General features: G+C 46.0%; 1 protein-coding gene across 5 annotated transcripts in view; it reads right to left on the minus strand.

Annotated features, from left to right (window-relative positions):
* POU2F2 (POU class 2 homeobox 2) overlaps positions 1–22,911 on the minus strand; it is a 111,720-nt gene that overhangs the window by 10,913 nt on the left and 77,896 nt on the right. For all 5 annotated transcript variants that reach the window (XM_053397909.1, XM_053397908.1, XM_053397906.1 and 2 more), the window contains 10 exons: positions 14,399–14,464; positions 12,993–13,027; positions 12,813–12,869; positions 9,238–9,357; positions 7,908–8,108; positions 6,761–6,866; positions 4,798–4,889; positions 3,680–3,841; positions 1,452–1,593; positions 346–494 (listed from right to left, as the gene is read on the minus strand). In XM_053397909.1, the coding sequence (XP_053253884.1) occupies positions 346–494; positions 1,452–1,593; positions 3,680–3,841; positions 4,798–4,889; positions 6,761–6,866; positions 7,908–8,108; positions 9,238–9,357; positions 12,813–12,869; positions 12,993–13,027; positions 14,399–14,464 (1,130 nt within the window). The remainder of the gene's footprint in view (positions 1–345; positions 495–1,451; positions 1,594–3,679; positions 3,842–4,797; positions 4,890–6,760; positions 6,867–7,907; positions 8,109–9,237; positions 9,358–12,812; positions 12,870–12,992; positions 13,028–14,398; positions 14,465–22,911) is intronic.

Genomic DNA, 22,911 nt, shown 5'->3' on the forward strand with positions numbered 1-22,911 from the left:
CCAAGGACAGTAAGATTGGCCTTTTTCCTCAACAGCTTTTCCCCATGAAGAACTAGAGATAAGGAAAAGTTGCTGAAAGCCTTGGGAAGCGATATATAATCTAAATGAACACATTGTAAAATTGCTTGATTTTGTCTTTATTCATTTACTTATATGTCACACACTTCCTGCGAATAAAACTGGGGTGGCCCATCCATGGTCTTATCTGCCTCTTTCCTTACAGCAGCCTTGAGATGTGGGTACTAGCCGAGGTCAGAGTTTTGCAGGAGAACAGGAATTTGAAACCTGGCTTTTCCATATCATACTTTAGGTACGTGGGGGGCTGGACAATGGGAAATGCCTCACCGCGAGAAAGCTTTTTTCCAATGCGAAGCGGACATTGGTCTCAATGCTGGTCCGTTTCTTGCGGCGCCGGCCTGGCAGCCCATCAAAGCCCATGTTGGGACTGCTCAGCTGGTTGGGGCTGGGAAGTGTAGAGTCCACAGACATTGTCTCTGAAACATGAGGTGTGGGGGAGCCATTTAGTCGCCTTGCAAACATCATCACCCAGTGTACAGCACCCACCTGGTGTGTCACCTCCGTCCTGTGGCTTGATCCAGTTCCGCTGTCTTCATCCTTCCCTCTACTGGGCCTAGTTTCCACTTGCTTGCCTTGAGAAGTGACACCACGCCCTTGCCTCTCCGCCATCTCCTTGTGAGATGGTGTCCTCCAGATGTTGTTGAGACTACAACTCCCACAATCTGTGGCCACTGTTCATGCTGGCTGGGGCTGATGGGCATTTAGCAACATCTGGAGGGGGCTATGTTGGAGTCCTGCTTTAGAGAGTTCACACTGGATTGGCTTTTAAGCAGCCTGTGTAACAGTAGTTTCTCAGTTCAAAAAACGAAACCTTTGAAGATCTATCTTAGTAGCAGTCAAGGGGCAATTTTAAAGTTGAATGTATATGCTGATTAAGCAAATGAGGAAATACTTTCCCATGCTCTGCCTTACTGGGAAGTAATCTGCAGAACTTTGAGCCCATAAAGTGAATTTTCCTCAAGGCCTGAAGTTAGCATTCTCTCCCTCTGTCCTTGGAGGCTTGGGCCAGGCCCCCTGTCCACCCACCAGCTCCCCAAAGCCCTGTTCAGGCCTATGTGACACCTGCATTAAGCCAGACATGTGGGGACCATTCTTAGATAATGAAGTCAGTCTCTTCTATTCCGTTATGCTCTCCTTAGCCCTGACAATGGTTTCCCTCACACCTGCTCATTTCCACATCTTTCCTCTCCACCAACTCAATCAGGGCTTAGCTTCCTCAGCAGAAAATATCTCAGATCTTGAGCTCCACCTTCCTTCTAATCGCTTGTTCCGACCCACCCCCAAAAGCTCTTTTATTTTTGCCTCTGAGAGGCCTTAACCCCTCCTCCAGCAGACCTCAGCTTCTTCCTGCTCGCTTCCTCCTCTCCACTTACCAGCGTCATTGAGCCATTTCTCCAGTAGAGGTTTGAGTTTGCACATGTTCTTAAAGCTGAGATTGAGTGCCTCAAAGCGCGAGATGGTTGTCTGGCTGAAGTCATTCCCATAAAGCTTCCCCATGGCCAGCCCCACATCACCCTGTGGAATAGAGAGACAGAGGTGGGGAGAGAAGCTGTTACCGAGAGCATACAACCAGCCGGGGCATTAAGATCATCAGAGGAGGCCCTTCTCCAAGTTCCATCTCTAGCAGAAATACACCATGTATAAACATCAGAGGGTGCCTCAACTGTAGAATACTCCCCTCAGGGAGGTACAGGTGACACCAACATTTTCTTCTCTTCGGTACATGCTTAAAACCTTTTTCATTTGCCCAGGTGTTTATATTATGGAATTTTTAGTTGGTTGACTGATTTTATTCCTCTTCAATTTTATTGCATTACTGACAATGGGTTGCATCATACTCTGAATAGACCCACTGAAATACAAGACTTTTAGTTAAAGTCCACTGATTTCAGTGGGTCTAAGTGCTGAATACAACCCACTGTTTTATAATGTATTTCTACTGTTAAAAATTCTTGAAAATATTACTGGTTTTGTACTGTGGATGCTTATAAACTGCTTAGTTTACTACTTTTGGCTAAAAGTAGTAAAAAAGCCTGTGTATAAAACAAAAACAACAACAACAACAAAACACACACAAAAAACCACAAAAAAATACTTAAGGCTGTGCATTCAAACTGGCGTGATCTCTGCCTCACTCCTCAGGTTGATCCCAAAGAGAAGGTTGTGCTTATGCAACCAACGTGGGGAATGTACTTTCTAGAGCTGCCCTTGTTCTGTGTATGTTTGGGGCACTTCCAGAATGTCACTATTTTCGATTCCATCACATTCAGGCAAGTTCAGGTTGCACAATTAAATGTGATTTGGAGATACATGACCACCTCATCAAACATCAACATGATCTAGGCTCCCTGTGAACAATTAAGAATGAATGCTAAATCACTGAATCATAGAATTGTAGAGTTGGAAGGGAATCCCAAGGGTCCTCTAGACCAACCCCCTGTAGTGCAGGAATCTCAACTAAAGCCTCTAATGTCCAACAATGTCTAACCACCCCACAAACTTTGGGCAAACAAATGAATGTTCAATAAACACGTCATCTGGAAGTGACCTTAGTCTCTTTTTTCCAGGGAACATTGCCACCTCAATCCCTGATGCTTCTTTCATATGAACCAACCTGGACCCTGCGATCATTATATGAGGCTTTTCTTTCCTGCATTGCAGGCAGTTGGACTTGGGATCCCTTCTAACTCTAAAATTCTATGATTCTTTGTGTGCCTCCTCCACAATAGCTCTGGTGGGTGACAACAGGAGAACAGGCCTTTTCTACATTGGCTCCCCGCTTGTAGAATGCTGTCCCCAGAGAGGCTTGCTTGGCACCTTCGTTACATATCTTTAGATGCCAGGCAAAAGCATTCCTCTTCTCCCAGGCCTTCGGCTAATTAAACAATTGAAGGCCTTTTAAACTGAGGGGAGAGTCGTTCTTGTTTCTGTTTGTTACTAGGTTATGTGTTCTTGTGTTTTTATGTTGTAAACCGTCCTGTGGTCCTTGGATGGAGGACGGTATAGAAATTTAATAAACGGAACAATAATTTCACAGCGAAAATGTTTGTGAATTAAGTTAGTATATAGAATTGGCAAAATTAACTTCAATTATAAGAGACCAATCAAATCAAAAGTTAAGAATGGAGTAGAAGTATTTCGAAGATTATATGTCAAAATACTGTTCTAAAAATGACATGCTAATAGGCTTAGAATAAAAAATGTAAGCAATAACAAAACCAATAAAGAAGGAAAAATCAGAATGTAACAAAAATAATTTATTATAGAATGCAAGGGGAAAAGGTAGAAAGAAATATAAAGAAGTCAAATTGCTGTGGAGGGAAGTAGAGGGTAGGTGGTGGGTTTTAAAATTAAGTGTATAATTAAGTAGCTGTTGTAATTTAGATATTATATTTTATCTGAGGGAATCATTGGGAATTTTGGTTATTATGTATATATGTTAAGTTTCAATAAAGATCTTTGGGGGGGAAAGAAAAAAATAGTAATAATTTCACAGCGAAAATGTTCACAGGGCAACATCTGGCACAGCCCCCTAAAGGAAACCAACAACATCCCACTCTTCCATCGTGGACTAGCCGAAGCCAGACACCTTGGCCTGTACCTGTGTGAAGCCCAGCTTGATACGCCGCTGCTTGAAGGTGCGGGCAAACTGCTCCAGCTCCTCCAAGTCGCTGGGCTCCTCAGGGTGTGAAGGGGTCTCCAGGCATTTGGGCGGCTGTGAGTGAGTGAGGTGGGACTCGGGGAGGCCAGGCCGAGTCACTTGCTGGGGAGCGGAAAGAAGACACAGAAATGCTGAACCAAGATGCACGAAAGCACTGAACAGAAGGCAAAGAATAATGTATGAACAAGAGCTCAGAGAAACAGCTTAGGGCTCATCCACACTTCTACCAGTCCCGTGCCTAGAAAGCATGGGGCCAAATGGTCTTCTGCCTGACTCACTCCTTTCCCAGGGAAACCCTGCACTCTAGCTCCACACTGGAGCAAATCTAGAGAAAACCCAACTTGTTGTGTGCTTCAGTTGAACACTAAAGAGTGGTTTCCCCCTCCCTGCCTCCCGGGCCAAGCAGTGGGACAAAAGGACACTGCTTCCCAGGTGGTGTCAATATTACCATATTACTTTTATCCCATTGTTGGCTCTGGTCAGACATTTCTGCAAGTCTTTGAAACAATACCTGGAAAACTGTTTCCAGTGATTCTCAACCTGTGGGTCCCCAGATGTTGTTGGACTACAACTCCCATCATCCCTGAGCTCTGGCCTTGCTAGCTAGGGGTGATGGGAGTTGTAGTTCAACACCATCTGAGGACCCACAGGTTGAGAAAGGCTGGTTTAAGCAGAGGCAAAGGTGAGATGAGTGATCACAACCCTCATAGTTCCAGGGCACAAGATACAGAGCCACCATACTGAAGCTAAGCAGGTCTAGAGGTCTGATCAGTGCCTGGTTGGAAGACTGAGTGGGAAAGGAACCCCCCTCCATGCACACCACTGTGAAATTCCATAATGGAAGGGGTGTAAATGTACTAAACAAATTCCTGATCGCCACTGCCTTCAAGGGTCTGACAAAATGATCATTGCACTGCGTTAACTGTGGTGAAACAGTCTTTTCTTCAAAGCAAGATATACTGGAGCAGACAAGAGTACAGCATTAAAAGATGAAGAATGAGACTGCCAGACCAAGGCTGGCAATCTCTGCGTTCCCACTGAGTATTTTACGCACTCACCTGTGCTGGGAGTCCTGCACGAGGCTGGTTCGGCAGGAGGCTCCCTGGGTTTTGCTGAGGTAGCTGAAAGAGATTTGGTGTCGGGAGCAGCCCTGTGAGGGAAAAGATGTAGTGAACAGCTCAGCTTCGCAAAATCAAGCACCACCTTATTCCACCGTGTGAAAAGTTACTGATCAAACCCGGAATAAAAACCTGCCAATTTGGTGCCATTCTTCAGACCCCTAAAAACCTCCACTGTTGTTATTTAGGAGAAGTAAAATCCTTCATTGGCTGAAGAGAAAATAAAAATTCACAATGGCAGCTACTGCTAAAAATGTGCAGACAAGAAAAAAGCCTAGCTGGACACTGCAGCATTTAGAAAATGTGGTTTTTCTATTCTTCACAGTTGTTTGTCTTTGCAGTCTTGCAGACTGGGGAGGAATTTGAAGGTGAGCCTATTTAATTCACACTTTCTGAAACAAAGTGTAAACTGAAATACAGCCATTTGTTGAAATTCGTACTTCTCCAAATTCTGCAATGCAGTTCTCCAGCTAGGTTATTTTGCACTAAGATTCATATATGAGAGCAAAGGCTGCATATAAAACCATATATTTGTGAAAATAACATAGAAATGTAGTGTTATATTAAGAAAGTTGCTCTGCAAAAATATATTTATTAGGATAAATTCATACAAAAACATTGATGGAATTTTCATGAAGACTTTTTTTTAAAAATTGCAAACTGGTGTGGAAACTTAATATTCGAAAAACTGAAAAACAGAGAGGAAGCAAAATTGGCAAGTCGACTCACCCCTACCATCCAGCACATGATTCTAAATTGAGAGAATAAAATGCTTTATGCTGAGGCAGATTTCTCCAGTTCCCTAATCTGCCTCTTCATCCCAGAATGGGGGGGAACAAACGGGGAATTCTGTGGTGAGGGAACAGTACTTTGAAAATATTCAGACACATGATTTTATCACCTTTCAGGACTGAACATAATTCCTGGTAGACCTGGGTTTGGTGAGGGTGGGGTAAGAAGATGTAGGCTGACAGTGAACTCTGTGTTTTGGGTTTTTTTTGTCCAAGGCTTACAGCAGGGATGAGGAATGTGTGGTCCTTCAGATGTTGCTGGACTACAACTCCACCATTCCTGACCATTGGCCACATTGGCTGTAGTTTAGTAGATCGAAGAGCATCTGGAGGGGGGAGGGCACAGATTCCCCATCCCTGCCTTACAGTGCTTCCACACTAGGTGCTTACTATCCTCATGCTTGGTTCACTCACTTTTCATAGGGCATCTACATGACATCATCAACTCATTGTCTCCCCCCCCCCCCCGTGTCTTCTCTGTGCTGCTTCTTCTGCTTTTCGGAAGACCACAAAAAATCCCAAGTTGTTGTTGTTATTAATAAACAACACTAGTGGAATCTTTATAGGTGTAAATCACCGTAGTTTGTTACTCTTCCATTTTCTTTTCCATCTGGTTTTGGCATCTGCTGCCTAAAGCAGCCGAACCTATTGCCGTTTCATCTTCACTATTATTATTTTCCAGTCAGCGTCATTTCATTACATTGTTGTTGTTGTTGCTTTAAAAAAATGTTTTAATTAACACTGAAAATGCTTTTAGAACCATTTTTAAATATTAAAATATTCATGCCACAGCACTTCTATGAAAAAGAGTATTATAGCGCTGATTTTCAAATGCTGCTGTTTTTTTCAACCTGTGCCAATGTTTTATTTTTCAGACTTTTCACGACATTTTAGAACGTTTTTCTTATACATCTCAAAAGTTGTTGGGAAAGAGCACTTCACTGAGCTTTCCCCCCATCAGGGCATGAAGTCAATGGCAATTTCATTTGCAGCTTACAGCGGAAAAACAACGGCTGGTTGCACTAGGAACTGCTTGCCTGCAAAGACCCTTTTGCCAGGAGAAGCGGAGTGTGGCCTATGCAGTCTCTTTTTCACACACAAGCCATTCTTACCTTGCTGTCCCTGCTGGGCCTGTGGCAGCAGGAACTGTGCAGGCGGCTGGAGGTGGTGCCCTGGGACGAGGACTAACTGCTGGAGCTGGAGCAGCTGCTGGATGTCCTAGAACAGAGAAGCGAGGGGGAGGAAGAGTGTGGGTATATCTACCATGCAAATTTATGCCAGTTTAATGCTGGGGACTGGGTGAAGGTGTTGAGGATTCTCCTACAGTTGACCAGGGTCTGTTGTGGCGAGTGGCAATGTGTGTTTGCTAGAAAGGCACACACAGAGGAAGTTGGATCTCACAGGGTCTACAGAAAATCCTCCCTGTGAGAGCCACTTCCACTGTGTACAGCCAGGTAAAAGGGGCATAATCTACATAAGCCAGTCACGTTCCCAGCCTGCTCTTTCTTTGATTCCTGATCTCCAATCTCTCTCTTCTCTTCGTTGCCTCATCAGTGACTAGGGATGAAGGACAAGTGCTGAATCTGAGTCACAGCTCAAACTCCATTTTGATCTAAACTACTGTATATATCTGCAACTACATTTTCAGCCTGCCTCAAGAATGCTACTGTGAAACTGAGCGAGTAACTCTATCTTTACTTATAAGAAGGCTGTTTGGCGTGTCTATTGTTTTTAAGGGAGAAAAGGGGGAAATAACAGGAAATCCAGTCTGCAATAAAGTATCCTGGATTACTAAAACTAAAGGTTAAAGCTAACCTATCAACAGGTTCCTTATTTTTGGCCGACAATGGGATGTACCCTGCTGAACTGAAGGATAATATCTAACAAACACATCCTCTCCTAGTTTCTATACACATCCTTACATAAGAGAAGAAATGCCACAGCACACCTGCAGCAGCATAACTGAACGCCTTCACCTGTCCCAGCTGCAACAAAACATGTCTCTCCCGCATCGGTCTCTAGAGCCACAGCAGGCACTGCAACTTTCCAACAGTTTGACCTCGCCCAGAAAGGTGCACCCCTCCATTGTCTCCTGAGACAGAGGGATGCCATCCATGGATCAGGCCACGTCTGCATGAGCAGCCTGTCATATGCTTTGACTTCTGCCCTGTTCTCTGTGTGGTGGTGAGCGTTTAATGCTGGGCAACCCATTCTGGCCAGACCCCTGGCAAGCTGAGCCTCCCGTGCACAAGCCCTTACCTGTGCAGTGAGCTGGATTGGCTGCGACAGGGCAAGCTGTGGCGTCTGGGGCTGGTTCTGTGGCGCCGTCAGCTCAGCCCCAGGCTGCTGAGAGGAGGCTGCGGCAGCTGCGGCATTGGACTGCTGCACGGCGGCTGCCAGGAGCTGCGCTTGGGCCTGCTGCAGAAGCAGCTGCTGTTGGGCAGGCATCAGGGCCGTAAGCTGGGTTGGTGGAAGGCAGAGAAGAGGTGTACCAAGGGCAGCATAGCAAATGGCAGGCCAGGAGGGGGTGACCAGGCAGAAGGGGAAAAGAGGCGAAAAAGGGAAGGAGGAGAAATCAACCAGGCAGAGAGAAGGAAGAAGCTGGTTAGTTGGGTCCTTCTCCCACCCAGCGCATTAGCAGAGGTATGAGAGCCCCAGCAAGCAGAGAGCCAAGCAATATATTCCTCTTGGTGGTCAACTCCTTTCCTGACAGCAGTGCCTGTGCTTATAATTCAACACAATAGGACAATTTCACTAAGCAGATGAGGGCTGTTGTTCTTTCACGTTATGTTCAGGGACAGGAAATCCTGTGTGTGTTGAATTTGTCCTGGGAAAGGCACAGGAGGAGGAATGGAGTGGGCAAACCTAAGCTTCTCACATTACTGAGAAATGCTGACGAACACACAACGCCATTCTGGGTCCCTTACTGCTTATATGAGGAAGGTATAAGCAGCATTTTGCTAGGGCAATGCAGAATGAGAATTTAGTTTCAATCTAAGCCCCTCCACAAGCCACACCTGCACAGGAGAAATGTCCACTTCCCCAGGCCTCTACCTACCACATTCAGAGGAGAGGAGAGGGGTGAGATTTCAAAATCATCATTTCCTTTTCATCATCCTTCGGTGTCCACCCCAGAGTGCCAGGGAGCCATGCCTCCCCAGCTACCATCTTCCTATCAACCCTCTATTTCCCTTAAACTATTCTGAATCATTAACTGATACCACAGGCCTTTTAGTACATGATTTCTTTAACTATTTTTTCCAAGCGCACACCTAAATAATAAACACATGCAGTGTGCTTGTCAGAAGACACACACACACTCTCTCTAATCTGTATACTTACAAACCTGGATTTGTTACTACATAATCTATGAAACAACTTTATGGAAAGAGAGAAGCTTCCCATCAAATAATAACCATGCTTTTTACATAATGAACGTTGGCTCAATGCTTCTTGAGTTCAGGACTTTCAATTGTTAGAAAACTGGTCATGGAAACAGCCCTTTGTTTGTATCCACCTCCCTGCCACCCCCTGGGCCACTTAAGCCAAACTCCGTAATCTATGTCTGGCCACAGGACCTTCCACTTACCCCAGCCAGCTGGCTGCCAGCTAACATAAGCTGGGCCTGGGGCAGGTGTGGCTGCTGAGCTGGGGGAGCCGGGACTGGGGCTGGAGCTGGAGGAATTTCTGTTGGGTCTTCAGCTTTGATCTGGAGGGAGAAAACAAGATGAAAGAGAATCACTACGACTCTCTCTCCAGCTGTGTGTGACAGACATCCTTCCGCTCCTGTTGCAGCTCAACATTGCTTGTTTGAGACACAAATTTGATGCTGTCCTCCTTCTCCTTCCATGCTTCCTGACCCCCTCTCCTGTGCCCCTAATCTCCCCTTCCCTAACATCCGAGCTACCAACCTGGAAGAAGCGCTTAAGCAGAGCTATGGCAATGGGTAGCTCTCACAGGGCAGCGCAAAAGGATCAAGTTTTAAGGCTACCATTGAAAATACGGAGTCCTATCTGTGTCACTGCAGGGAGAGGATGGTGGCCCAATGGAACTGAGGAACATTGTCCAAGGTGCTGGGTGCTGCTAAGCAACACCAAGGAAAACAAAAAAATTCTGCCACTTGAATACATTATGCTAAGTAAGCAGCTCCGCACGTGTTTAATTCACTCTGCTGCTGCAAGCGACTTGCTAAAGGGACAAAGAGCAACACAAGCACCAAAATCCCAACAAATGGAAGTTGATGCTATCTCTCTGACTCATTGCTAGGTTGGCTTCCTGTTTTGCTGCTGGGCCTGAGGCACAGGGAATTCCCCCGCAAAACCAAACCTGATTCATGAGTCTCTACCACACTGATTACAAAAGTACAAAGCTGCCCACGGTTCTGACCCACCCAACCTTCCACTCAGCTATATATTATACCAGAAAAATAAAAAATAAGTTTCTTCAGTTACTCAGAAATCAATCAACTGGGGGGGGGGGTATTGAATTACTTCATGATTCCTGTCCTGGGACAAAATGGGTTTTGCAGGTTTCTGTTGTGCTTCAAAACACAGCAACATTTGTTTAACCAGAAAATATAGAGGGGCTGTAAAAAAACCAGAGTTTTAAAGCTAAGTAGGTACCGGTAGGTTAGTGACCTGATGGGAGGACTAGCCTGAGGGATCTGTAAGTTGCTTTCCAAATGAAGACAGGAATAGAAATGTAGTAAATAATACTCCATGGCACTGCAAAAATGCTACTTTTCCTTAGAATTCACTCATCTACAGCCACCATAGCTGGTTCTGGGGTAGGGATAGGGAACCTGTGGCCCACAGATGTCTTTGGACTCCAACTCCCATTAGCATGGAATGATGGGAGTTGCAGTACAGCATTTAGAGAACCACAGGAGATCTGGAGGAAACAGTGGTCAACTAAGACAGATAAACACACTGATAAACAGAGGTGGAGAACGTTTTCTGGCGAGTGGGTCAGATCCTTGTCTCTCCAACCCTGCTGGGCAAAATTTGACAGATGGGCGGCAGGTCATGTTACCCTTTGCAGCCCCACTTATTGGGATTTCAAAGCACAGCATAGGCCATTCAAAAATCATTTTTGTAAAAAGGCATTTAAACAGCCCTCTGGACTACTTGTCTTCAGAGAATCAAGGAGGAGCATTGAGAAGGAGAATGGAATGTAAACTTGGCTTCCTGTCCTTTCCAAATTCTTTTCACTCTAATAAACCTATTGCCTAAACTTATCAGTGTATTCATCATGAAAGGCTCTCGCCGCCGGAGCACCCCCCCCCCCACGACTCGTCGGCACTCCTGGCGGCTACCCCGCCACCTGCAGGCAGCTAGCCTCGCCCAGCATATGCCCTGCTCCAGGTGCCGGAGCAGCTAGCTCCACCACTGCTGATAGCCTTATCCTCTATGAATCTGTCTAATCCCATTTTCAAGCCAGCTAAGTTTGAAGCCTTCACAACATCTTTGGTAATGAATTGCATGGTTTAAATACGTGCTGGGTGAAAAAAGTACTTCCTTTTGTCTGTCCTGAAACTTCCAACATGTAGCTTTATTGGATGGCCCTAGGTCCTAGTATTATGACGGGGGTGGGGGGAGTCTCTTATACACTCTCTTCATACCATGCATAATTTTATACCCCTCTATCATAATAAACAGGGATACTTCAGGAATTTGTTCTTTCTGAATTCTGATACAAGCTGGCTTGATTTGCACCTCCCAAACCACTGTGAAGATTAGAATGCGGCTACCCTCTTCACGAAGGGCACTCCAAATTGATACAGTGCTCCCTCTGGTGGCAGCTGCTAGTGAACATAGCTAGATACCTCAACCTCCTTTTTCACCCAAATGCTCCCACTGACCCATGTTATTTTTATTATTTAACATGTGATATGATAAAGCATTGGGACGCGGGTGGCGCTGTGGGTTAAACCACAGAGCCTAGGACTTGCTGATCAGAAGGTTGGCGGTTCGAATCCCCGCGACAGGATGAGCTCCTGTTGCTCGGTCCCTGCTCCTGCCAACCTAGCAGTTCGAAAGCACGTCAAAGTGCAAGTAGATAAATAGGTACCGCTCCGGCAGGAAGGTAAATGTCATTTTCGTGCGCTGCTCTGGTTCGCCAGAAGCGGCTTAGTCATGCTGGCTACATGACCCGGAAGCTGTACGCTGGCTCCCTCGGCCAGCAAAGCGAGATGAGCGCCGCAACCCCAGAGTCGGTCACGACTGGACCTAATGGTCAGCGGTCCCTTTACCTTTACTTATGATAAAGCATTATTGCAGGACACAGAGCCAAGGTCCACTTTACCTCCATTAGAAGCTGCTGGAATCCACATTCCAGAACGTACACACGTACAACTATTAACACACCTATTAACTATTAACATATTTTACCTTTATTTTTACCTATTAACATATACACACATATTTATTCATACACACACACACACATCCATTCACAAAACAAGCAAATCTCTCCTCCTTGTGGAGGGGTAGTGTGGCTTGGGTGCCAAAGTTCAGAGGTTCCCCAGTCAGAGGCACTGCAAAATTGGATTCCTATTTCCTCATTAATATTATAACCTGCAACCTGATTTCTTCCCTCTCTGACCTCCATTCTCCTAGATTTGGTTATGGTGGTTGCAGATAAGAGGTGACATTTTTATTCCCCATAGATGGTACCTAAAAGGTAAGGTAAAGGGACCCCTGACCATTAGGTCCAGTCGCGGACAACTCTGGGGTTGCGGCGCTCATCTCGCTTTATTAGCCGAGGGAGCCAGTGTACGGCTTCCGGGTCATGTGGCCAGCATGACTAAGCCACTTCTGGCGAACCAGAGCAGCGCACAGAAATGCCGTTTACCTTCCGGCCAGAGCGGTACCTATTTATCTACTTGCACTTTGACATGCTTTTGAACTGTTAGGTTGGCAGGAGCTGGGACCGAGCAACGGAAGCTCATCCCGTCGTGGGGATTCGAACTTAACCTTGTTCCCCATATCGGGGAGCACAAAAAAGCAGCCCTGCAAACTGTTGGAAGATGGTCCCTACTGGCGGAGACCACTGTTATTACAAGCATGTATGGGAAACTGTCTTCTCTTTTGAGTATGGTGAGAACTGGCAGAGAAGCAATGTCCTCTGCAGTGGTGCTAGTGGAAGCTAGAGGATGCCACTTACCTTGGTGCCGGTGCTGGTTGGGGATGGGGAGAACGGGGAAGGTTTGCTCTGCTGGGTCTGCAAGGGACAAAGAGAGAAAAAGGAAGTCAGCATCAACAGACTAAGAGCATGCCCCTTGTCTGCCACAACAACATTTGTGCCACTACTTTAAACCTCCAGCTTCTGGCCAACTTTTCTCACCTGGTGGTTTGTGTCAGGTCCATTTCTTTCTGTATCTGAAACCAAGGAGATAATTGTCATAAAGCTTCCATACAAAGCCATCGCTTCAATAATCCCCATCCCTTGAACCCTCCTCCCAAGGCCTACATTCTCAAATAAGAGTCCCATAGACCACATCAAGCCTGCCATGCCTGTTTCTTCTCCTCCTCTCCCCGCAGGCCCTGTGCCTTTCCCTGTCGCTTGCAGGATTTCAGTCATGGCTATGAGGTTTCTTATGGTACTGTACATGCATGAACACACATGCCCAAGTGTAGGATCACTCTAAAATCAAGATATATATGCAAACCATACTATAATTCTGGCGTTTTGGACAATGCTGGTATGGTTTTAAAGAAAGGGACTTAATTACATTTTTGAAATGAGTTGTTATAATATAAAGGCTAGGTGGTTTTGTATGCAATATTTGCATTCATTTCTACATTACAGTAAATTCTAAAGACACAAGCTTTTTTTCCTGAATGTTTTATGGATTGTACATGTAGCATGTTTATAGAGGCAAACCTCTGAGGTCTCCCCGCTTTTTGTCTGATATTTGGTGCTTTCCCTTCTTTCTACCAAGGGGTAATCTGGCCCACTAAACAGTTACGGTAAGTGGCACGGCCATGTACCAAACATTGGCTGCTTCTTTCCACCCAGCCTTCCTTCTAACATTTATTCTCTGCTTCATTCCTTCTGCTCCCCTAAAACAATCGCTTTCAGGACTTCTCACTGCTTCTCTTCTCAGCCCCCAGACACCCCACATGACCATTTTTCATCATGCCTAACTTTGCCCCTCTCCCCTAAATTTGCTTCACTAAGACTCATTCAAAAACTTGCTAGTGCAAATCATATGTTACCTTAGTTGCATATTTATTGCTTAGTCTAATTTATTGGGTCCAAAAAACTTTTTAAAATGCAGAACATTGGGAGGATTTATTTTACAATAACAGTAAGGAGGAGGAGGAGGAGGAGGAGGAGCTGATCACCTCAGGGCAGTTTACAAAATAAACAAGAAGTGTACATATCACAAAACATGTGTTTCATGTATTATATTAAAGCTAGTTCCTAAGCTTGTCGGTTTGTCACATTCCAGTAGGACCAAAGAAGGGAACTCAGGACAGAGCAATGCAAATGAAAGCTGAGGCATGGTCTCCCTGCAACTGTGGGGTTATGGGACAAAGGAAAATGGCTTTTGGGCACCGTTGTTGGGTGACGGGGGAGCACAGAAGTCTGTACTGAGGTGAGATGACTCTAGAGATCACTGTGCACATCACAGCAGTCTCCCATCCCTCACCCATTTTTCAAAGCTCATAATGACATATTTTGCAAGTTCATAAAAATTATAATGGACGAATAAATCCCCATCCCTTCCCTCCAGGCACTGCTACCTGTGTGCTCCTCTTGCAGCTCCAGCCGCGCCTTCTCCAGCTCCAGGGGCTTAGACATTCTTACTTCTATGAGAGAAAGAAAAGAGGGTGGGAGGAAAATGGGGGTGAGCGCTACATCAGATTGTGACGGTACACCAAGCAACAGTGGGGGGAATCAGAGCAGAACACCCAGAACCTAAATACTAATCTAAAGTATTTAAATATCAATACAGTAACATTTACAGTACATAGAATTTGAAAATATATGCCTAGTTGGATCAGGGATGGGCAATCTGTGGCTCTCCTGCGTTATTGGACTCCATCACCCATCATCCCTGACCACTAAGGCCAGCCCAAGTCGTTTTGCTGCTTGAGGCAAAAGCCCTGGAGCTATCCCCGCCTCCTCTGCCCCCTCCTGATCTTCATCAGCGCTGGGCATCTACTGCCCAGTGCTTGGCACCTGCTCCTCCGCCACTGTGACCATGCCCCACCACCACAGTCCCTCATCTATCCCCACCTCTCCACAGCCTGCACAGCAGACCACCTGCCAGCCAAGCAAACCAGAGCTTCCCCAGGCGGTGAAAGAGGAGACGCAACAGTGGGGAGGACACAGTCACAGTGGCAGAGGAACAGGAGGAGGAAGAGGTCACCCAGCAGCAGTGTGTGCCCTGTCGGCAACTGGAGGTGGCATGCAGTGGGTGCACAATGGCAGTGGTGCCACCCTCTGGAGCCTCTGGCCCTGCTGACCATTGGCCCTGCTGGCTAAGGCTGATGGAAAATGGAGTCTAATAACTTCTGGCAGATTCCCATCTCTGTCTTACTATATCTTGACCAATATAATGGAAAGACATTTCAGTGGCCAACACTGAAAAGCAGTTTACTTTTTGGTGAGCAAGAGCTTGCATGTTTTTCCTAGTTACCTCCTGCAAGTAAAAACAATATTTTATTTCTATTTTTAATGGAAGCAGAAAATTCAGAGGAGGAATATCCATTAGAGGACCAGGCCTCTAAAGGCGACTTACCCTCCCTTCCAGTGCTCACTGCAGGAGGTGGTCCCCCCCATCATTCAGCCCGGACACTGAGGTCCAGCTCCGAGGGTCTTCTGACAGTTCCCTCCCACAAGAAGTGAAGCTACAGGGAACCAGGCAGAGGGCCTTCTCAGCAGTGGCACCTGCCCTGTGGAACGCCCTCCCATCAGATGTCAAGGAGATAAGGAGCTACACAACTTCTAGAAGACATCTGAAGGCAGCCCTGTTTTGGGAAGTTTTTAATGCTTGACATTTTATTATGTTTTTATCTATTGCTGGAAGCTGCTCAGAGTGGTTGGGGAAACCCAGCCAGATGGTCAGGGTATTATTATTATTATTATTATTATTATTATTATTATTATTATTATTATTATCATTGTCGTCGTCGTCGTCGTTGTTGTTATCTCATTTTGCAATCTTACTGCCATCATGTTTTTCATTTAGTTCTGTTGAATTTTTTGATTCTCCTAAATAATTTGGCATCACCAACAAACTTGACTCCTTCCCCGCTTTCCCATAACCCTATTTATACATAACTGGGTCCAAATAGCATGGCACGGCAGAAGGTGTAAAGATGAGAGCTAAAGGTTGCTTTTTTTTCTAACATGGATCATGTGCACAAAATAAATAAAAAGAGGCATACTTTTGCTTTCCAACATACGCTACCTCCTCTCCTTCCCACCACCTCCCAAGCTACACTACAAAGGTATAAGATATTGCACTACAAATGCTAGACCCTAGTTTGTGTGACTTTAGCACTACAGAAACCTATTCTATAGAACACTCTTCGGAAAGGCCCAATATGTTTGGGGAGACCCCAGCAGCTCAGATCAGAAAGTGAAACCTTGCAAGAGGAGGGCCTAGGCAACCACTCGCCCAGCTTTACGAAGTTGAGAAGAATGGAATAGAAATAACAAAACAAAACAAAACTTCCATTGATTGTTAAAACCACAAAGTCATCCATTTCAGTTCCTGGCCCCCAAGATCCCCACAAATCAAATGACCTAATCCTGCCCTTAGTGAACGTGCTGCCAGTAGAGGATGCTGCCAAACAAGGCACACACAACACTGCGAGGTACCTGGGAGGGGAAGGTGTGATTTGGATGCAACTGGGGAGAGTCAGAGGGTGGACTTCCCCGCTCTGGGCACTTTTGGTCCCGTGCTAGAACTGCACGTAGCTTAGCTTGAAGTGGGGAAAATCTCTTTCTTAATAACAACCAGCCCCAGCTGAGGAACACAACTCTAACCATTTCAGGCACGGCTGGGCCTACATACTATGATAACTGAAAGTGATTGAAGTCAACTCTCCCTCCACCCCCACCGTTCACAATGGAAAGCTTTAGTGAGCAGGTTTTACACGGCTTTTCTTGCTCCAGTCTGGCCTAAAAGCTGCCTCACCCAAAACAATTAAAAAAAAGGAATGCCCTCCTTGCTTCCAGGGTATCTTTTGCCCTCTCCTGGCCCTCCAGCTCCTACCTGGACCAGCCCTGCAGTGCAGGACAGGGATGGGGGTGTAGAGAGTTGCCTTTCTCTTAAGATGTCTTTTCTGTTTCCCACCCCCAAGACTGGAGCCTTATCACCGGCTGTTCCTGTCTGATTTGCATATGCTTAATGAGTCACACTCTAATAAGGAAGCCCTGTTGAGCTAGGCTAGACCTCAGCATGCGATGTGGGGGGCAGTTGACGGGTGGAGAGTCCAAGAAAAAGTGGGGCCGCCCCCTGAGTTGGGTCCTCTTATTAAATGAATTGTAGCTGAAGTGCATGTGTAACAGCGGTAGCTGCACATTAAGTCCATCACAGGCAACCATTTTGCTACCTTCCGTGTGGCAAAAATTCTCCTGACAAGACGATATACAAACGGTTATACGTTTCCCAGGGTGCAGTTTGGCCATCTGTATCGGTGCCCTGCATCATCCTGTCAAAGGCTGAGGAGAATTTTACCACGCTTATTTATTTATTAGTTATATTAGTCACCTCATAAAACACATCCTCTAGGCAACGTGCAGCACCGTATTCGGCACCTGATCAGAAATCTGGGGAAGGGGGGAGCAGCTGTGGGGATGGTAGAGGAGGACAAGGATTCCTCTTGCAGCCAGGCAGTGTGGCACAGAGAGTTCATGCCAATGGGCAAACTACTCTGAGGCGAGCTCTCTCTCACCTGGGTTAGTTTGATCGCCTAACTCCACCAGAAAGGAGAATTTTTGCCATGCATATGTTGGAAAACATGAAATCTGAGGTCCGGCGCCGAGGGCCTTCTGGCGGTTCCCTTGCTGCGAGAAGCCAAGTTACAGGGAACCAGGCAGAGGGCCTTCTCGGTAGTGGCACCCGTCCTGTGGAACGCCCTCCCACCAGATATCAACGAGAAAAATAACTACCAAACTTTTAGAAGACATCTAAAGGCAGCCCTGTTTAGGGAAGCTTTTAATGTTTAATAGGTTATTGTATTTTAGTGTTTTGTTGGAAGACTCCCAGAGTGGCTGGGGAAACCCAGCCAGATGGGTGGGGTATAAATAATAAACTACTATATAATTTCACCAGAAGCTGCCACTGCAGTTGCCATGAAACCTTGTGGGAGCGCCGTCCCGCAGTATTCTGCCACCTGAGGCGGTTGCTTCACTCTGCCTCATGAGTGGGCTGGCCCTGCGCACTCATGTGTGTAGGGCTGGGGGCTCTGTAGCCCTCCAGATGTTGGCCACTGAGTGGAACCAGCTGCAGGCATCTGCCACATTCACACCATAAGGTTTAAGCACTTTAAGTGGTCACGGCTTCCCCCTAAGAATTGTGGCAAAAGTAGTTTGTTAAGGATACTGAGAGTTGTTAGGAAACCCCCATTCCCCTCATGGAATGACAGTTCCCAGAATTCCCTGTGAGGAGGAGTAGACTGTTAAACCACTCTGGAAATTGGAGCACTGTGAGGGGACTAACAAACAGACTCCTATTCTTCTTCTCACAGAGATACCATTCCCAGAGTGGTTCAACAATCAATCCCTGTTCCCAGGGAAATCTGGAGACTGTAGCTCTGTGAGTACAATAGAGGTCTCCTAACAATTCTTAGCACCCTGAACAAACTATGCTTCCCAGGGTTCTTTGGGGGAAGCCATGATTGTTTAAAGTGCTATGATACTGCTTTAAATGTACAGTGCGGATGGGGTCAAATACACACCAAAATTCCCCAAACTCTCCTTCCTGCTCTGACTTCCTGCACCCTTCAATTAGCCCCATGCTGAGAGAAATAAGCAAAGCATTCTGGGTGGGACATGCAATAAAATGTTGCAGAGCTGAATGCTCTTGGTTCAGGGTTCCAGGCAGTCATGCCATTTTCCCGGATACTTGATTTCATCCCCACTCCAGTGGACGTTCAAAATTCTGTAGCTACCGATCGTGCTGTTCTGGGGTCTCTCCCCACAAAAAACTACTTTTGCAAAGCACAAGATGCCTCCAAGCTGGCCAATACCTCCCTTATTGCTGTTTTGGCTTCCTAGGGAATGGCACTCATGAGTTCACTATTAGTAGGTATGATAACAATGTTATTGGTCGCTTCCAGGCAACCTTTTTAATGTGCATCTAGGCTGCTTTGTTTGCAGAAAGATTAGACCATGTTGGCTATTTAATAAGTACTCATCATGATTTGGCTGTTGGGAGATCAGATGACGTTTCATCAAGTGAGCGTTATCCAACATATTCCAGTGCACTTTCTTCATTTCTTCCATTTGGAGTAGGTCTGCTTGGGAGGAGTCAGTTTCCGAGAATCGTATGCGCACAGAACCAACTCCTTCTCCTTGGTTGGCCTACAACAACACTACCCCAATAGGCACATCAGAGGCATTGTCTTCAGCCATGAAAACCCTCTTGAGCCTTCTTGGTCCACTGAAAGGATTTCCCACCTTTGAGGCAGTTGGTCAATGGCACAGTAAGGGAAGGAGACAATGAACTTCCAGAAGTAATTTGTGAACCCCATGAGATGCTGAAAACCCTTCTTGGTTCAAGGTGGCTGCTGGGTCAACCCACACTATGCCTTTCCTGGGTCCATCTCGGTGGCGATGGGGATGCTGCGGTACCATAGACACAGTGTAGGGACAGTGTGGTGGTAGCTTGCCAGCCTCTTTCTTGCAGGACACATCCTGAAAGATGACATACTTGGCTGGGAGTTTGTCCTTGTTTGCTGTGAAAGGGGGCAAGGTGTTTTCAGGGGAAGAAAGCGCAGTGGCTGCAGCCAACACGTCCTGTTTTCTTGTAGTACTGCTGATAGAAGTGAAAATGCCAGGGACTGCTGCCCCCACGAGATGCACAAGTTGTGCTGAGTGCACCAGGGCAGCCCCCAGCATAATGGGAAAGCATGGTGGGGTTGCCAGGTAATATGTCAGCTCTTCTTGGGGGTCCAGCAACTTCAGGAGTAGCAGGTGCAGTCGCCCGCATGATTGTGCCAGGCACCATTGCTCTACTGTCAATGGCCTCCATGAAGAGTGACTCACTGAGCTCGCATGAACCAATGCCCTGCTGATTGGCAATGTCCCAATCCAGGAAGTTGCTAGAGGGTCCTGAGTCTGTCATGACTCAAGTAGGCACCCCTTTCCCCAAAGGGGTGTGCAAGACAGTAGGCAAGGTGATGGTTGATTTGAGTGGTGGTGGAGCTTCAGGGGCCTTCTGGGGAGGTCCACATTCCTTCTTTGGTCCCAGCTCCCAGACCTCTATAAGAGTTAGGATTTTGAGTTTTCTAGTACCAGAGTCTTGACAACCGGCTTGGCTGAACACAACATGGCACAGTGCCTCACCTGCCCACAACAGAGGCACACACACTTCTTTCACCTTCTTGTCTTCTCATCCTTCATCAACCGGGAACATGCTAATCCAATCTGCATAGGTTCCTCCCCTGAAACCAATCATGTTCACACACTACAATGGGAAATGTGTGCCGGAGCATGGTACTGGAACTCCAGGCAACCTTCAGGTCTACCACACAGCTGAATGAGGGCTGATCAGATGCCAGGCAGAGCTGTTTGCCCCAATTCATCAAGGATCTCATCATTTAGCCTCAACTGGTACTGCAGCATATACACCTTTTCATTTCAATTCCAGTCCTGGGCCTACAGTCTAAACACACTGGTGTAATCACCCACTGATTCTCTCCCACGCCTCTGATTTTGAAGCCAACGTGTGGGTGTCTCCTTCTTCTAAGGCTGCTGGAAGGACTTGACCATGGTTGCAATGAAGTTGTCCTAGTTGTTGCCGTGCAATTATTGGTCACCAGTCTTGATGTGAGGTCTGGGCTTGCAGGGGTTGGATCAAACTGTCCTGGTCCTCACTGCAAGCAAATGGGCTGGTTCACACTGGCTTGATCTGACTAGGAGTGTCTGATGTCATGGGGTGAAACAGTCCTCTGCCAACCCTGCCCTGGATCCAGCTCTCCACTCCCTAGACTTCTGGCCTACTCCTCAGGCTCAGGCACATCTCAATGTCACATTCCCCATTCCACTAGCACGCTCCCCAGGGTCATCCATTTCCAACTCCCCGAGCTCCACCCATTCATCCTCAGAATCCAACCATTCCCCTCCATGACATCTCCATGGGATTCATGACAATCATGATCTAGAAGGAGGTGGTGTAGATGTGAAGCAACATCAGAAGTTAAAGAAGGTTCAAAACGATACTGAGGAATATTCACAATTAGCTTGCCTCCTTTTAAAATGACAATGACAAGCAGAAATAAAACAGCTGAAGCTTTTTCCCCTGCTGTGTTGATGAAATGATGGGCAAAAGTTCACCTGCTCAATTTCTGAGTGTCAAACTGCTGTTAGAGGCAGGGGAGGAACTGCAGGAGGAACAGGTGGCAGCACTGTACACAGAATGATCAGTATAAGTGGAACTCATTGCTGCAAGCAACCTACAGTAAGGCGACCGATAGTGAGAATGATAAAAATCAGCAGTTTCTATAACCTCTGATCAAAGATAATGGGGAGGCAGTAGGTATGTATGAGTAAGAGGCAAGCAAGTTGGTTTTGAGAAAGAATAATAAGCTAAAGGGTTACGTCCCCCCCCCCGCCGCCCACAAGATACACAAACATGACATCCAAACTCACCTTCTTTGAATGTTGTTAATTCAGTACCAAAAATGGAAGAGCCATATTTTCAGATTAAATGCACCTTCCCATCAATGGGCTCGTTGATTCAATTTACAAATGCAAGGAATTAAAGTACCATTCTTAAACCCAAATGAATTAGATTTTGTTGATCAAACCCTATCAGGAATTGGTATGTGCACACACACACCCCAAACTCCTAGCACGACTTCTGTGACAAACAGAAAATTTAAATGGCAACACGTTTTCTGATGTGAATAGGAAAACCCTTCTTTATTGAATTTCTGCCTGTCAGGGAGTTCCGGGATCAAATATTACAAAGGACTAACAAATGCTAAAGACGCAGGAGCCCAGTAAGATGAAAATGTGGCAGCCCTAAAATATTTTGACAGTGGGTAAGAATTATGTCAGTTTCTCTGTTATTTATTTACAATTACTTATTCAGCTTATGAATTATATCCCTTGAAAACATTTCAAAATAATTAACAATAAAAAACATAAACAATTAATAGAAATTCAAATCAGGTATATCTACCATCTGAAAATCTTTGCTTAAAAGGCTTATGAAAAAAGGAAGGCGCTGAAAAATTAGGTGCCGAAAAGACAAGAGAAATGACACTTGTCTGGCATGTACAAGGAGGTAGATCTGCAGAGGTCTTTCTCACTGGGGAAGTACAGTCTGAGCGCATAACACCAATCCTGGCCCAACTGCACTGGCTGCCAATTAGTTTCCAGGCCCAATTCAAAGTGCTTGTTTGACCTATAGTCTTATATGGCTCAGGACCCCAGTACCTCAAGGACTGCCTCTTCTCCATATGAACCCAAACCCTGAAATTGTCCTCTGAGGCCTTTCATGGGAGGACCAGAGGGCAGCAACAGGAGAACGGGCCCTGTCAGTGGTGGCTCCGTTTGTGGAATGCTCTCCCTGGTGTGGCCCGCCAGGCACCATCGTTATATCACATTACATTACATTTTTCCCCAGGCCTTTGGCTTTTAATTTTCTGTAGCTTTGAGTGGGTGGCAGGGACCCAACTCCTGGGGGTTGTGGGGGCATTGGCCCCACAATAAAATATTTTAGGGGGCCAGGCCCCCACAAAGTCGATGGGCATTCCCATTCAAATTGTGTGTGCACACTGCATCATGCTATCAATTTTGCGAGGCGGGGCTTACCTGGGCCCCCACAATATTTTATTTAAGTTGGCACCCCTGGTGGGTGGGATGTTTTAATCTAGCTTTTTTAAAAAAATAGACCTGCCTTTTAATTTTTCTTTGTATTTTTATGCCAGTTTTCATGGATGTGTTTGTTTATATACTGTAGGTTGCTTTGGCTTGCCTTGGTTAAAAAGCAACCAATATATTCAATAAACAAGAAATATAAAAATAATATACGGATTGCAGGAAAAATGTGTTGTGATCTGCAAACAACAAC

Source organism: Podarcis raffonei, chromosome 8, assembly GCF_027172205.1.
Source record: "Podarcis raffonei isolate rPodRaf1 chromosome 8, rPodRaf1.pri, whole genome shotgun sequence".
In the NCBI taxonomy this organism is placed as follows: domain Eukaryota; kingdom Metazoa; phylum Chordata; class Lepidosauria; order Squamata; family Lacertidae; genus Podarcis; species Podarcis raffonei.